The sequence below is a fragment of the Anoplopoma fimbria genome, chromosome 12 (assembly GCF_027596085.1).
Source record: "Anoplopoma fimbria isolate UVic2021 breed Golden Eagle Sablefish chromosome 12, Afim_UVic_2022, whole genome shotgun sequence".
Taxonomy (NCBI): domain Eukaryota; kingdom Metazoa; phylum Chordata; class Actinopteri; order Perciformes; family Anoplopomatidae; genus Anoplopoma; species Anoplopoma fimbria.
In genome coordinates, this window is record NC_072460.1 from 14,237,275 (window position 1) to 14,252,359 (window position 15,085).

The 15,085-nt window shown below is 41.1% G+C and overlaps 2 protein-coding genes across 2 annotated transcripts; both read left to right on the forward strand.

Moving 5' to 3' along the window:
- Positions 1 to 790: 790 nt before the first annotated feature.
- Positions 791 to 6,105, forward strand: csrp1a (cysteine and glycine-rich protein 1a). Its single transcript, XM_054608516.1, has 6 exons — positions 791 to 969; positions 3,511 to 3,620; positions 4,138 to 4,306; positions 4,429 to 4,558; positions 4,655 to 4,751; positions 5,563 to 6,105. The coding sequence occupies exons 2-6, from the start codon at positions 3,512 to 3,514 to the stop codon at positions 5,637 to 5,639; spliced, it is 582 nt and encodes a 193-aa protein (XP_054464491.1). The 5' UTR covers positions 791 to 969; position 3,511; the 3' UTR covers positions 5,640 to 6,105.
- Positions 6,106 to 11,313: 5,208 nt separating this feature from the next.
- Positions 11,314 to 13,668, forward strand: phlda3 (pleckstrin homology-like domain, family A, member 3). The gene is made up of 2 exons (XM_054608520.1): positions 11,314 to 12,013; positions 13,120 to 13,668. Exon 1 carries the CDS (start codon positions 11,551 to 11,553, stop codon positions 12,001 to 12,003), a length of 453 nt encoding a protein of 150 aa, XP_054464495.1. The 5' UTR covers positions 11,314 to 11,550; the 3' UTR covers positions 12,004 to 12,013; positions 13,120 to 13,668.
- Positions 13,669 to 15,085: the final 1,417 nt, after the last annotated feature.

The following is a 15,085-nucleotide window of genomic DNA, read 5'->3' on the forward strand; positions in this document are numbered from 1 at the left end:
TTTACAGGCTCATGAGATAAAACACAGAATAGGAGAAATGAATACCAATAGTCAAAATCTGCAAATATGAAGAAGAAGAGTAATTCAGATAATTCTTGATGCAGTCAGGTGGAAGGTTATCATAAGTGTCGACACTCACTTCCACCTATTCTTACTTCTGCTTAAAGAAATCTGGGGTGAGATCAAAGTATCCAAGAAGGAGGTATCCTTCCTACATGACTGTCAATAATCCTATTATCTATTCTCTGGTTTAGATATTACACAATGCAACTAAATTATCCCTCACTATGAAACTTCAGGACCGGCATGATGATTTAGGACAAAGATAAAAACACTTCAACACTATAAAACTTCTTCATCAATGCGGATTGAGGCTTTTTGCAAGATTTTATGTAATGCACAGCCTGCACCCAAAGACATTTTTTATACATGGACCTACTTTTAGCATCCTGCCATTTAACACCAGCAAGAAAAATGACTGAATGAGGCCTGCAGTAATCCAAAACAAAAGGAAACGGAGGGAAGAAAATTGCTAAAGAAAATGCTTTAACACCACTCTAGCTTATACTTTTTATATCTCTGTGCTCATAAAGTGTACTATATCTTTGTGCTACTTTAAATGCTTTCTGCATATAGTTTATCTTTCTTATTCACTGTGTTTCTGGCACAAATTCTTTATAATTTCTAATATTTCCATGCTGAAAGTCCTTACACAGTTTTTCAATCCAAGTTCCCTCCCCATTCACTCTCTCTCTCTCTCTCTCTCTCTCTCTTGCTCGTTCAGTCAGAAACTCCCCTGTTGCTCGACACGCCATAACTTTGCGGACTGAAGCAGCAACAACAGAAGCGCCTCCATTTCAGCACATCTGGAACGGTGGAAAACACCACTGTCTGAGTCTATTTGTATCTGCAGGATAAAGCCAACCTTCAGCCTGTCCATCACTGACTGACAGCACCTACTAACTGCAGGTGAGTAATGTTAATAAAGTCTGCTTACGCTTCCTGCTTGCCTCTTATTGTATCTTATTTCCTACTCTTTGTGCCGATGCATGATGGGAGAAAACAATCTTTATATTTTCTGTGTAAGTCAGGCCAGAGGAGACTATTTTGTTTGAACAGCTATCATGCATTAGAGTTTGCAAAGTGTTATCAGCGCGTGCAGTTAAACGGTAACACATTGTTGAACCCTCATGTACAAGAAAACCAAATACAGTTATCAAAGATCTCAATGCTCTCTGGTGACGGCAACAAAGTGAGGCGGTTGATATATAAATAGTAGGCAACTCATACAGATTTCAAACACAGCCTAAATGTCGCAGATGTCCCATGCAGTCACATTTACTTGATGATCAAGCTTCCTGATTTGTTTTCACTTCTTCCCTCTCATTTACTCTACTTTGTGTGAACATTCCTGCACAGCAGTCTGTGTGGCCACATGTCTAAACCTGTCTGAGCCACAATCAACATGTACCAGAATTCATCTTCAAGAATACTGCGCAAATCATTCAGCAAATCTTAATCAATTGTCTAACGTGTCTTTTCTTACCTTCTGTTAACATACTTTGTCCTGTAGCTTAGAGTTGGCGTAATTTTTACATCATGTCTCATGTCCAAGCTTCTACCTTCTTTTTCTCCTCCTCATTGATTAGCCTGCCTGTAAAACAACATGAAAGAGTTAGAGTCATTTGAGAATTCTGACTGACCACTTCTAGTCATGTTTTCCTAGTTTGGCTGTTGGAAAGCTCTAAAAGGATATTTTTCTACCAATGCCTGGCACAAAAATATTCCTGACATTTCTGTTTTACTGGCAGTAAAAGCAAGCTCTTGTCCAGTTTACAGGACTGTAGAATATACAAACTGCAAAAAACAATCCTGAAAATGCCAGTTGGGGAATTCTACTCAGCAAAATATTAACAATCAAGGCCTTTCAGTTTCCTCTATGTTTCACATCCTACTTATTTTGCTTCAGCACTGTTTCTCTGAACCTTACTCAGTTCATACTTCTGAGGTTGTACTAGTCAGCTTGTGACTTAACTACATTTTTTATTGGCTAATTATTTACTTATCAATATATTATTTCATTAGTTTCCAGTAGAACTATGGTATGTGATGGACAGAAATTATTTCATATGTGACAATCCTGATAAAGTGATTATTTATTGTATATGTGATTTATATGTAACATTAACATATATGTATATTGAAGGTCAATCACCAGGGATGATGTTCGCCATCCACTGCAGTCATATCCCAGAAAACAGCTTACTTTTTTTTTTTTTACACTCAATTATTCCTATAACTCTTTCAATATTTCATTGTCTGGCCTTTGAATAACCCCCGAAAACTGACTAAAACATTTGGGGCTAACAATAACATCAACGTCTTAGCGCAGCAGCAGCCAGACTCAAACCGCTCCACCCATTACTTCACTCAAGCTATGATTTAATATTATACTATGAGCTCATATTCACATTACTTTTGGGGTTGGTGTCGTATTTTCTTTTAAAGAATAGGGGGTGTGGTCATTTGGTGTGGCCAGGCAAACACAGGAAGCGTGTCCATGGGTGATGGGAAGTTACACTTCCACATTGTGCTCTGAAAGGATCAGCTCCATCATCTGGCCACTTGAAAAATGAGCTAACCTGGTTAGAGATGAAACTGCTTCTTCAACATATTTCCTGCCTTAAAGAACAAACCTACAACTCAGATATAAAAGTCTGCAGAAGTGATGGAGAATGAGACAGACAGGCGGGGAGTATAGCTGGGGTGAGTCAAAGGCAGGGAGGTGGGAGGGTTTGCATGTTCAGGAATGTGAATGAGGATAGACGACACTGAACTGGGAGGGTCATGCTGGGAAACAGACTGGGTAGAAACAGACAGGATGCCAGGGGTCTTTCACATTCCACAAACTTTAAGACTCCTCAGCAAAGTCACATTTTCCAATTACTTTTACATGAATAAGCAACTATCGTCTCTAGCTAACAAAAAAAGAAAGAAATTCTTCTGGTATTTTCTGCTTCACTGGTGGTTTGCTGGTCCGTTACAAAAGCCACAGAGAACTGGCTGGAGTGAAATAACAGACACTGGGCCTGGCTTTACAAAGCCAAAATTACAGGCCACCAAATCTGAATGTTTAAACAAGTTTCTTAGAACAAAAAACCTTTTAAATGTGTTTGCCTGATGGTTGTGCAAAGGAATTAGTTAATTGATCCATTTGTTTTTGTATTTAAAGACTACTTACACACTTAAATTACAGGCTTTTAAACCAGGTCATGAAACAGACATTTAACTGCATCCCTTGGAAGAATACCTATAAACTATTTACAGTCACAGCATTTTACAATTTTTTACCATCTAGTTCACGGTTAGCTACTCCTCTCTGAAACGTAGTTAACCCCTGTCTCTTTGTGAAGGTTCTGTATCTTTATGGACAGATTCTGGACAATTACAAAGCGGTTATCACATTGTGTTTTTGTGTGTCTGTGTTCATGCTGCATGCTATTACTAAAGGATGCCATTAGGGGGAGGAAACAAGTGTGGCCGCTGTCAGAAGACAGTCTACTTTGCAGAAGAGGTACTCTGTGATGGGCGGAGCTTCCACAAGTCCTGCTTCCTGTGCAGTGAGTAATCTCTTTGCTCCTTCCTGTCATTGTCAACGTGGACACCGCTGAACTTTTGACACCTGTCACTTGTCATGATAGTCACAAGTAATACTAACCTAATTTGAACTGTTGGTCATCTACTCTAAAAGAAAAATGTACACCCATTGGTGGCATAGCAGAAATAAACAAAATGCTGTTATAGGTACCATGTATGGTTGCTTAAAAGAGGGCAAAAAAATGAAGATAGTGTTAATACTTATAAGAATAAATGTGCAACGTTTGTGTTTCTCTGACTCAACTTGAAAATATGTAGGTTTTGGGAATTGTGAGAGTTATTTGTGTTACTGCGTTGCAATCGTACATTTCTGTGATGGAATTTAGATGGGAATATGTTTCTTCAGTAGAACTTCTCCATAAAAGGAAACTGTTAGGAGCCTATCCAAATAGATGAGTGCTCAAAAACATGTGCACAAATATGCAAAGAATAATATACATGCATGTAAGTGTGTTTGTGTGCATACTTCTGTTTTTGCAGTGGTGTGTGGGAAGAACTTGGACAGCACAACTGTGGCTGTTCATACGGATGAAGTTTACTGCAAGGCGTGCTACGGCAAGAAGTACGGGCCAAAAGGTTACGGATATGGCCAGGGAGCAGGGACACTCAGCATGGACAAGGGAGAGTCTCTGGGTATTAAACATGAAGAGTGAGTAACACACAAACACACACACACACACACACACACACACACACACACACACACACACACACACTTCTCGATCCCTCTTAAAAGGCCCTTTATCCACGGTTTCTCTCTGTCTCTATCAGACCCGCTCCTCATCGTCCCACCAGCAACCCAAACCCGTCCAGGATGGCTCAGAAGTTTGGAGGGTCGGACAAGTGCCCTCGTTGTGGCAAGGCTGTCTATGCGGCTGAGAAAGTGATTGGAGCTGGGAATGTAAGAAAAAACACAGACATGCACACACATGTGCAGGCATGCAAAAAAAAAAATACACCCCTTTTAAAAATCGATCTTCTTTGTGTTTATTCATAGTCATGGCATAAGACTGGATGTTTCACCTGTGCCACGTGTAATAAGAGCCTTGAGTCCACCACACTAGCTGATAAGGATGGAGAGATCTACTGCAAAGGTAAAACTTCACTTCCTATACAAAAAATTTGTATTTGGTACTGCACAAGCATTTTTGAATACGCATTTAACCTCTTCATACTGTCACATTTAACACAAGACCTAGGTTTGGAGTGTGGTTCCATACACATACGTTAAACCACTAAAACATAAATATACCAGACCTGATATGTTCTCTTACTTAATAACATACATTTACAACTGCGTTCAAGTTCATTCTGAGATTTAATTCAGGGTCAACAGGCCTAGACATTGCGCACAACAAGATATTAATTGTAGAGTAATCTCATGTCAGACCTGTTTTCCAAGCTGGTCCAGAGCGGTGAAGCCAGGCAGCATGACTCGCATCGATCCATTCAGGCTGCATTTGTCTGAAAGAGATTATGATATGTGATACACCATACAATACTACCACAAAATATACAGTGTGACTATTAAAAGAACAACATTGCACATCTTAAAGTAGGCAGGAATGATTGGATGCAACAATCAAATTCCCAGTCTTGAAGTCTTAAATAAAAGTCACATTCCAGTGTAAGGCCAGGTCCTCAGAGCTGAGAATTTGTATCGGATTGCAGCAAGTTGTGGAAATAATTGATTTAACGCTGATCCTTTATTTCGCTCCGAGAGCCTTTGAAAAAGTAACTTGCCGCCCAAATGGGGCTAATGCTTTTTGCTAGCTAGCTAGCTTTGACACAAATGCTTAGACACGAAGAGATGCACCAACTCTGGTTAACTGAAGGATATGATGTTGATACCATAGCCATAGAGTGTTTTTTTTTTAAATAACCTTTGTTTTCTCCTATCAACAGGCTGTTATGGCAAACACTTTGGACCCAAGGGATTTGGGTACGGACTTGGAGCTGGGGCGCTGTCAAATACTCAGTAGAGAGAGCAGACCATATGTTTGCATAAAGCTGCGCTAACGGCCTTCGTACTGCAGAGGGCAGACTGCTGCCAGTAAACACCTGGCTACAGCCATGTGGACATAGGTCTGGGCCTTCTTCTATACAGTCTACCTTCTGGCTATGCGAGAACAGCGCCTGACAGACACGCTTGATAAAGAGCTGCATTATAAGATTCAACAGTGAGATATGTAACACACATCTCTGCCTGAAATAGGACAAAGATGATTTGCTGTTACAGTAAATCCTCAAACATAACCCATGCTTAATACTGAAACATTACGTATCCGTTTAATGCTGCATTGATGATTTGCACCTTCTCTTACTGTTTTTTCCCTCATCAAATGAAATCTCAGTATCATATTAACAATATTCTATGTAATAGAGTAAATGCTCCTTTTTTGTATTTAATGCTTTGCAAACAGAATGATAATAAATAAAGTTACAAGATTTTAGTGCCAGTGTTTTGTCTTAATTGGTGCAGAAAATGCAGTACATATGAAGGATGCTGTGTAGGTGGAGTAGCAGCTATCTTTGACTCAAGCCTATTAATAAACCCTAAACCTAAATTAAATTACAACTCATTTGAAAGCCTTGTTCTTAGTCTTTCAAACCCGAGCGGGAAAGCATTAAAGTCAATTTTATTTGTTATAGTGTACCGTGCACCAGGTGCGTATTCTGAATTCCTATCTGAATTCTCAGAGTTTTTATCAAGTTTAGTCCTCAAAACAGATAAAGTTATTATTGTAGGGGATTTTAATATTCATGTGGATGTGTATAATGATAGCCTTAGTACTGCATTTAGTTCATTATTAGATTCTATTGGCTTCTGTCAGTGTGTACATAAACCGACTCACTGTTTTAACCATACCCTCGACCTTGTTCTGGTATATGGTATTGAAATAGAAAATGTAATTGTCTCTCAACAGAACTCTCTTTTATCGGACCATTATCTAATAACCTTTGAATTTTTACTACCAGAGTGTACGCCATTAGGCAAAAGTTTCTACACTAGATGTCTATCTGATAATGCTGTAGCTAAATTTAAAGAAGCGATTTCTTCAGGGTGTTATTCATTACCATTGCTCAATATAACAGAGGACTCCTACGCTAACTTTAGTCCGTCTCAGATTGACCATCTTGTTGATAGTGCTGCATGCTCACTGCAAATGACACTAGACTCTATAGCTCCTCTAAAAAAGAAGCTAATAAAAGAAAGGAGGTTTGCTCCATGGTATAATCCTCAAACCCGCGATTTAAAGCAAATATCGCAAAAACTTGAAAGGATATGGCGTTCCACCAATGTGGATGAAGCGCGGTTAGTCTGGCGAGACAGTCTTAAAATATATAAGAAGGCACTCATGCATGTATACTCTATGCTAGAGCAGCCTATTATTCAGCATTAATAGAGAAAGATAAGAACAACCCCAGGGTTCTCTTCAGCACTGTAGCCAGGCTGACAGAGAGTCACAGCTCTGTTGAGCCGTGTATTCCTATAAACCTCAGTAGTAGTGACTTCAGGAACTTCTTTAATGATAAGATTCTAACTATTAGAGAAAAAATGTATAATCTACTGCCCTCAACCAGTACCGATCGATCCACAGCTGTAGAACCTGAAATATATTTAGATGGCTTTTCTCCCATCGACCTTCAACAATTGACTTTAACTATTTCTAAGTCTAAACCTTCCACCTGTCTCTTAGACCTGATTCTGACTAGGCTGCTTAAGGAAGTTTTACCTTTAATTAGCAATTCTTTATTAGAAATTATCAATCTGTCTTTACTAACGGGCCATGTACCACAGGCCTTCAAACTAGCTGTAATTAAACCTCTTCTTAAGAAACCTACTCTTGATCCAGAGGTGTTGGCTAACTATAGACCTATATCTAAACTTCCGTTCCTCTCTAAGATCCTTGAGAAAGCAGTAGCAAATCAGCTCTGTGACTTTATGCATAACAATAGTTTATTTGAGGATTTTCAGTCAGGATTTAGAGTGAATCATAGCACAGAGACGGCACTGGTGAAAATTACCAATGACCTTCTAATAGCTTCAGACAAAGGACTTGTCTCTGTACTTGTATTGCTAGACCTTAGTGCTGCATTTGATACCATTGATCACCAAATCCTATTACAGAGATTGGAGCATCTAATAGGCATTAAAGGAACCGCACTTAGCTGGTTTAAGTCGTATTTATCAGACCGATCTCAGTTTGTATATGTAAACAATGAAAGCTCGTTGAAAACCAGGGTCAGTCACGGAGTTCCACAGGGGTCTGTTCTTGGACCTATTTTATTTACCTTATATATGCTTCCCTTGGGGAATATTATCAGAAAACACTCAACTTTCATTGTTATGCAGATGATACCCAGTTATATCTATCAATTAAGCCAGACGAAACTAACCAGTTCTCTAAACTTCAAGCATGTCTTACGGACATAAAAACCTGGATGACCTGTAACTTCTTAATGTTAAACAGAAGTTATCCTACTAGGCCCAGATCACCTTCGAAATCAATTATCTAACGATATAGTTTATCTAGATGGCATTGCTCTAGCATCCAGCACTACCGTTAAGAACCTTGGAGTTATCTTTGATCAGGATCTGTCTTTTAACTCAGATCTCAAGGACAGCCTTTTTTCATTTATGTAACATTGCGAAAATCAGGCAAATCATGTCTCAAAGTGATGCAGAAAAACTAGTTCATGCATTTGTACCTCTAGACTAGATTACTGTGACTCCTTATTATCAGGCTGCTCTAATAGGTCTCTTAGATCTTTACAGTTGATCCAGAATGCTGCAGCACGTGTTCTAACAAAAACTAAGAAAAGAGATCATATTACTCCAGTATTAGCTTCTCTGCACTGGCTCCCTGTTAAATCAAGAATAGAATTTAAAATTATTTTACTTACCTACAAAGCTCTAACTGGCCAGGCACCGTCTTATCTTTTACCCAACTAGAAAGCTGCGCTCAATCAATGCAGGGTTACTTGTGGTTCCTAGAGTATATAAAAGTAGGATGGGAGCCAGAGCCTTCAGTTATCAGGCTCCTCTTCTGTGGAACCAGGTTCCAGTTTCAGTCCGGGGGGCAGACACACTCACCACTTTTAAGAGCAGGCTTAAGACCTTCCTTTTTGATAGCGCTTATAGTTAGGGCTGGTTCAGGTTCGCCTTGGTCCAGCCCCTAGATATGCTGCTATATGCCTAGACAGCCGGGGGACTACTTAGAATACAATGAGCTCCTCTCTCCTCTTCTCTCACTCCCTCTTTATGTATTACTCTCCTATTTATGCACATTACTGATTTTGCTTCTTCCCCGGAGTTCTTGTGCTTTCTTGCCTCGCAGGTTCCCAGGAATCGGGGTTATATTTGGACTGTCATCGTGCCACCTGCTGAGGCCCTGCTGACACCCACTACTACTACCACTATCATTATTAGCCACATTACTATTATTATTGCCTGTACTATTACGCTTATTGACTTACTTCTACCCTGGAGTCTTTGTGCTTTCTCGCTTCGCAGGCTTCTATAAATCGTGGCTGTACCTGGACCGTGGTCGTGCATCCTGCTACGGCCCTGCTGACACCGACTGCTACCACCATTATTTTTACTAGTCACATTACTATTACTATTACCTGTACCATTAAGCATTTTAGCTTTACTTCCACCCTGAAGCCCTTTTTGCTTTCTCGCTCTGCAGGTTTCCATGAATCGTTGTGGTACCTGGACCGTAGTCGTGCCTCCTGCTGTGAGCCGACTGACACCCACTGCTACTTCGATTATTATTATTAATCACATTACTATCCCTATTTTCATAATTATAATTCTACTATAATAATTGCTGCTGTTATTATAAGTAGTCTTATTATATGAATAATTTATGTCATATACATTGAATGTGTTGTATCTCTGTTATGCTGTTCATTCTGTACACATGACATCTATTGCATTCTGTCCATCCTGGGAGAAGGATCCCTCCTCTGTCGTTCTCCCATAGGTTTCTTCCTTTTTTCTCCCTGTTAAAGGTTTTTTTTTAGGGGAGTTTTTCCTGTGCCGATGTGAGGGAAGGACAGAGGATGTCGCATGTGTACAGATTGTAAAGCCCTCTGAGGCAAATTTGTATTTGTGATTCTGGGCTATACAAAATAAACTGAATTGAAAATTGAATGTGTGTGTGTGTGTGTGTGTGTGTGTGTGTGTGTGTGTGTGTGTGTGTGTGTGTGTGTGTGTGTGTGTGTGTGTAATGGTAATGGACTGTACTTGTATAGCGCTTTTCTAGTCTTCCGACCACTCAAAGCGCTTTTTACATTACTAATCATTCACCCATTCACACCCATTCATACACTGATGACAGGGGCTACCATGCAAGGTGCCACCTGCCCATCAGGGTCTCTCTAATCATTCACACACCGATGGCACAGCCTTCGGGAGCAACTCAGGGTTAAGTGTCTTGCCCAAGGACACATCGACATGGACTGCCGGTGCCAGGGATCGAACCACCGATTCTCTGATTGGAGGACGACCCTGCTCTCCTGCTCTCTCTGTGTGTGTGTGTGTGTGTGTGTGTGTGTGTGTGTGTGTGTGTGTGTGTGTGTGTGTGTGTGTGTGTGTGTGTGTTCGAGTACAAGAAATGTCACACACTCATTGTATCCATTCTTCTCATAACATCACAGTGACACATCGCATTGCTGTTACGATAAATCCAGTATCTTTTAAAGTTCAGGGAATTACAGTTTCACTCCACCCATAAGGCTCAACTGTCACATTAGAGCCACGCAGCCATCAAGGATGTGAAGAATGACAAAGCATTTGAAAGTGCCATAATTAAGCTCTACCTCCAAAGAAAACAGTGAAACTTCTGAGCAATCAGAAGGCTTTGAATATTGTCAACCAGTTTGACCACTTAATTCAACTTTAATCTGTTGGCTTTTTTTGTTTGTTTCAAACGTGCCTTCATAATTTAGGAGGTGTGGTTGTTTATATACAGTATAATGTATGAAAACATATAAAATAATTTATCAGAACTGGGATTGCTCAAAGTATTTGTTGCAAATAGCCTAAACTTAAGAAATAGTTTCCAAAAAAAGAATGATTATTGACTGATTAGTTTATATCTGCTGAAAAAAGATATTTATTTCTTACATTGCATTTCTCTCTCACTCTCACATATTGCAACATGACTTGTATATCCACCCTGACACCCACTCGCATTCCACATCTCAAAAGAGACACAAAATCAAGCAGCTTGTAATAAACCCATTTTGTATCACTCAAAATGTGATTTAATTAACGTTTTTTTTAAAGTTTAAAACTACTTTTACCTACTTTAAACAGGTACACTGTGACGTAAGTGGGAGTTGGCAAAACCCATAACTGTCATTCACACAAAACAAAGCACCGGACTGTTAAATTACAGTCTACGAGCACTCACTGACTGACACACACACACACACACACACACACACACACACACACACACACACACACACACACACACACACACACACACACACACACACACACACACACACACACGCAGGGATTTTCATAAACAGCCCGGATCTCCTCCTTCCGTCACCAGGAGGAGGAGGCGGGGAAGGTCCACAGAGGAGCCGGGCATGTTCAAACATATCCAGGCAGACCAGCCCACCAACCTCTACGGAGTGCTGTCATTGCGCACTGATTGGATTCATACACACAGAACATATGAGCTCTGGTTCATCGGCTGTTATTATTAATGAGGTAGCTCAAACCCCATATGTGTTTTCCTGAGTGACACTTGGCGCCGCACAATCACGCAGGAGATGTGTGTTTAATGGATACACCTTGGGACGCATCACTGCTGAAGACTCTCTTAACTCTCGGCTCCGTCTGAGGACTTTCGGCTCAGCGTCGCCATGTCTTTCCCGGCCAAGGTGATGAGCGACGGGCTGCTGGAGAAGCGCAGCAGCGGACTCCTCCAGCTGTGGAAGAGGAAGCGCTGCGTGCTCACCGAGGAAGGGCTGCGCCTGCAGAACTGCAAAGGCGGAGGAGGAGGAGGAGGAGGAGGAGGAGGCGGCGGTGGTGATGCTCCGAGCCCGGCGTGGAGCTCCAAGGCCAAGGAGCTCCGCTTTGAGCGCATGGCTACTGTGGATTGCGTGGAGTACAAACGAGGGCAAGTGTATTTCACCGTGGTCATGGCTACGGGTAAGGAGATTGACTTTCGGTGTCCGCAGGACGGCACGGCGTGGAACGCGGAGATCGCTTTGGCACTGGTGCGCTACAAGAACCTGCAGGCGGTGCAAACAGGACGGAACAGACACCTGTCCACGGCGCACCTGGGCAGCACCGGGGAGGATGAGGAGCTCTGAGCTGGTGAAGGTAAGTCTGCATCGGATGGGGTTGTCCCAAAGTTTTAGAAAAAATATGTTTGAGAAGGTTATTCTATATATTAACTTATTTAGACTTACAAATGTATTTTGGGTGTGAGGGACAGTTTGGCACCACACCCTCCCATAGATGGAGTGTTTCAGGTTCATAGTACCAATTTTGGGACACTGAGAAACCAAAGTCAAAGCATCTCTCAGGAAGAAAATCAAGGGTAAATGTAAACATTTTATAAATTGAAAACTGCCAGAGGTTCTCAACCATTTTCCCATAAAACCTCACAAGTCTCCGATCAGTTCAGCCTCCTGGGGTCAAAGTTGAGACGAGATGCAGTGATTAGATGGAATGAAAACATCGAGACTCTTGGGAAATGAGGTGGCACGTGGCTGAGAAGCACTCAAGCTAAAAGGTTATTTACAAGTAGTACCAGTGTTTGTGTGTAGATCATTGTAGGTGTTCCGCTGTAGAGTGAAAGTCGTGTCAGCTTTTCATTACTATGGTCATCGGCCTTAACTGTACCACAGTCGTCAGTCAAACCCGCTCTGACTCGAGGACATAATTAAGATGCAATGTGAGCCTCCAAAATAACATCTGCCTGCCTCTCCCTCACTAGGCAGCCAAGTATTTTTAAACACACACACACACACACACACACACACACACACACACACACACACACACACACACACACACACACACACACACAACCAGCCTTCTCTTATCTCTTATGTATTCAGCTGACATATAGACAATTGGACACTAAGGGTGAGGAGAGCTAGGTGGCCCATACATTTTTTTTCAGCATTTAGATAACACAATCTGCAGAGCCATCACATGACAACACAACACATGTTATTTACTGAAACTGGTCGCTGAAATGAGTGTGTAAGTCTGAACTATGAGCTCATAGTCCAGGAATCCACAGCAATGCTTCCTTAAGAGAGCTGCAGCAGTCAAGTGCCCAAATTAACTCAGTCGCTGTGGTAACAGTGTAGCAACTCACTACGAATGCACTTTGTAGAACACTACCAGCCGCCCCAGTGTCTTATGTATGAAGTAACAATCGAATATTCAAAATTTGCTCTTCTCTTTTTCTCTAGTCTTTCTTCTTTTTGGGAGTGAACCAATCAGAGTGGAGAAGGGCAGAGGACGCCAGATCCATCAGCTTGACTCTGTCGTGCACAGCATGATGGGATATACAGAACGGCCTTCAGTATGGATCAAAGGACCCTGAACCAGTGCCACAGACACTCTTCTTGTCTTCCTTCATGAGCTTACTCACACTGTTGTACAAAGCCTTGGAATCTGATATACATTGTAAACAACATGGATAAAATATTTTTCTGAGGTCATTGTTGAGGCCGCTGCATAAGGAAAAAACATAGCATTGTTTGGACGGAGACAATGTTTAACCCTTGTGCCTTGAGGTTGGAAACATATCTTCCATTTTTATTTTTCAACGTTTTCTAACCCTGCTGAAACAGGAGTCACTTTATTTCTTAAGTCTTGCTTTTGATGGAAACACGTCGCTGTTTTTTAAAAAGATATTGTTAAAGACTGAACAGATCTGCATGCTTTTGCTATAGTTGAACATGAAGAAGAAATATTTTGCTCTGTTCGTTGCACATTGTATTCTATATATTTGCTGAAACCATGTACAGTATTACACTCTTAAAAAGATTAAATACATTTTTGTCATTAATCCTTAAGTGTTTCTGCTTTAATATAATACTTTTGTTCTCTGAAACTAAACAGTCAGCTGCAATTTATTTTAGGTTCAGCCCATTAATTGCTAAGCTCATCTGTTTCCAGTTGTGGTGTAACCTTGCTGTTATAGCCTCTGGAAAATACACACATCCCCAGATACACACACAAACACACACACACACACACACACACACACACACACATTGTGGCACACACTCCTGCTCTTGTGTGTGTGCTGAAGTCAGGACACCTTTTGTTCTGTGCAGTGTGGAGGACTAATGAGAAGCACAGTGAGCCTGAGGCATGTGCACACAAACATCCACCCACACATACTCACCTACAGAAGTTAACGTGCACACCCAGCATGAAAATCAGCAACTTCTCAGCATCAGCAGACTCTCGTTAGTGGAGGTATTGATATATATATTGTTCATCTAAGCAGGTTTTGTGTACGTCTGTGTGTATGTGTGTGTGTGTGCCAAGCACATAGCAGTGCGTGTGGCTGTGGAGCTCAGTTCAGGTCGGGAATAAAGGGTCGATTGTGTAGCGACTTCTCCCGTTACTGTGGAAAACCCCGAAGCTAGCCACACCGCATGAGTCAGCAAGGGACCAGGAGCACCACAAGGAGCGGATACACCCAGCGCTGGTCTAAACGCTGTTTGGTCCAAACACACAAAGACATTGACAAATTGTTCTAAAAGTACTTTGATAAGTTATATTCATGCCAAACTAAGTGGAGAAGCCCAAAATAGTGGTTATAAACAACACACATCCTTTAAGCGACATTATTGAGCTTGGAAAATGTCATAATTTACTTCCATAACAATGGTCAAACCGATATGTACTAGTTTCAACATTTGAATAGGCACCTAACCAAAACACAATGTTTATTGAAGATGTATAACTAGAAAAAAAAACTCATATTAATCCCCAGGTTCCTGCTGAAGTCTCTCTGAAGATCACCTGATATCCTTGTAAAAGTCAAAATGGGTCTTTGGTTAAAGAGGGGTGGAGTATGAGGTCCAGGCTTTCACAGTGTGTATAATCACACTACTCGGTGGAATGCTCTATCTAAACATCATAACCTCTGTCAAGGGTGTCTGGTTTTCTCAGCAGATAAACACACAGAGTGAGTGACCTGCAATTTCATAAACCAAGTCCTGGAACATGAGCTGATCTAGAGTTGAACGGGTATTGGTCAGAACAGGACAGACATTATGGCAAATCTGATTAGTTTAGCAGTACTTGTAGGAAGAGAAAGAAAGAAAAAGCATGTGTGTGGGCACTTATTTGACAAAGACTCAGAATCACTGCGAAAATGTTTTACAAGTCTTCTTCTCAGGCTTCACCAAATGGAGC

Coding starts and splice junctions, on each gene's coding strand:
- phlda3 (XM_054608520.1), top strand. CDS start 11,551: ATGTCTTTCCCGGCCAAGGTGATGAGCGACGGGCTGCTGGAGAAGCGC.
- csrp1a (XM_054608516.1), top strand. CDS start 3,512: ATGCCATTAGGGGGAGGAAACAAGTGTGGCCGCTGTCAGAAGACAGTC. Junction 3,621..4,137: donor CAAGTCCTGCTTCCTGTGCA/GTGAGTAATCTC, acceptor CTGTTTTTGCAG/TGGTGTGTGGGAAGAACTTG. Junction 4,752..5,562: donor TGGAGAGATCTACTGCAAAG/GTAAAACTTCAC, acceptor TCCTATCAACAG/GCTGTTATGGCAAACACTTT.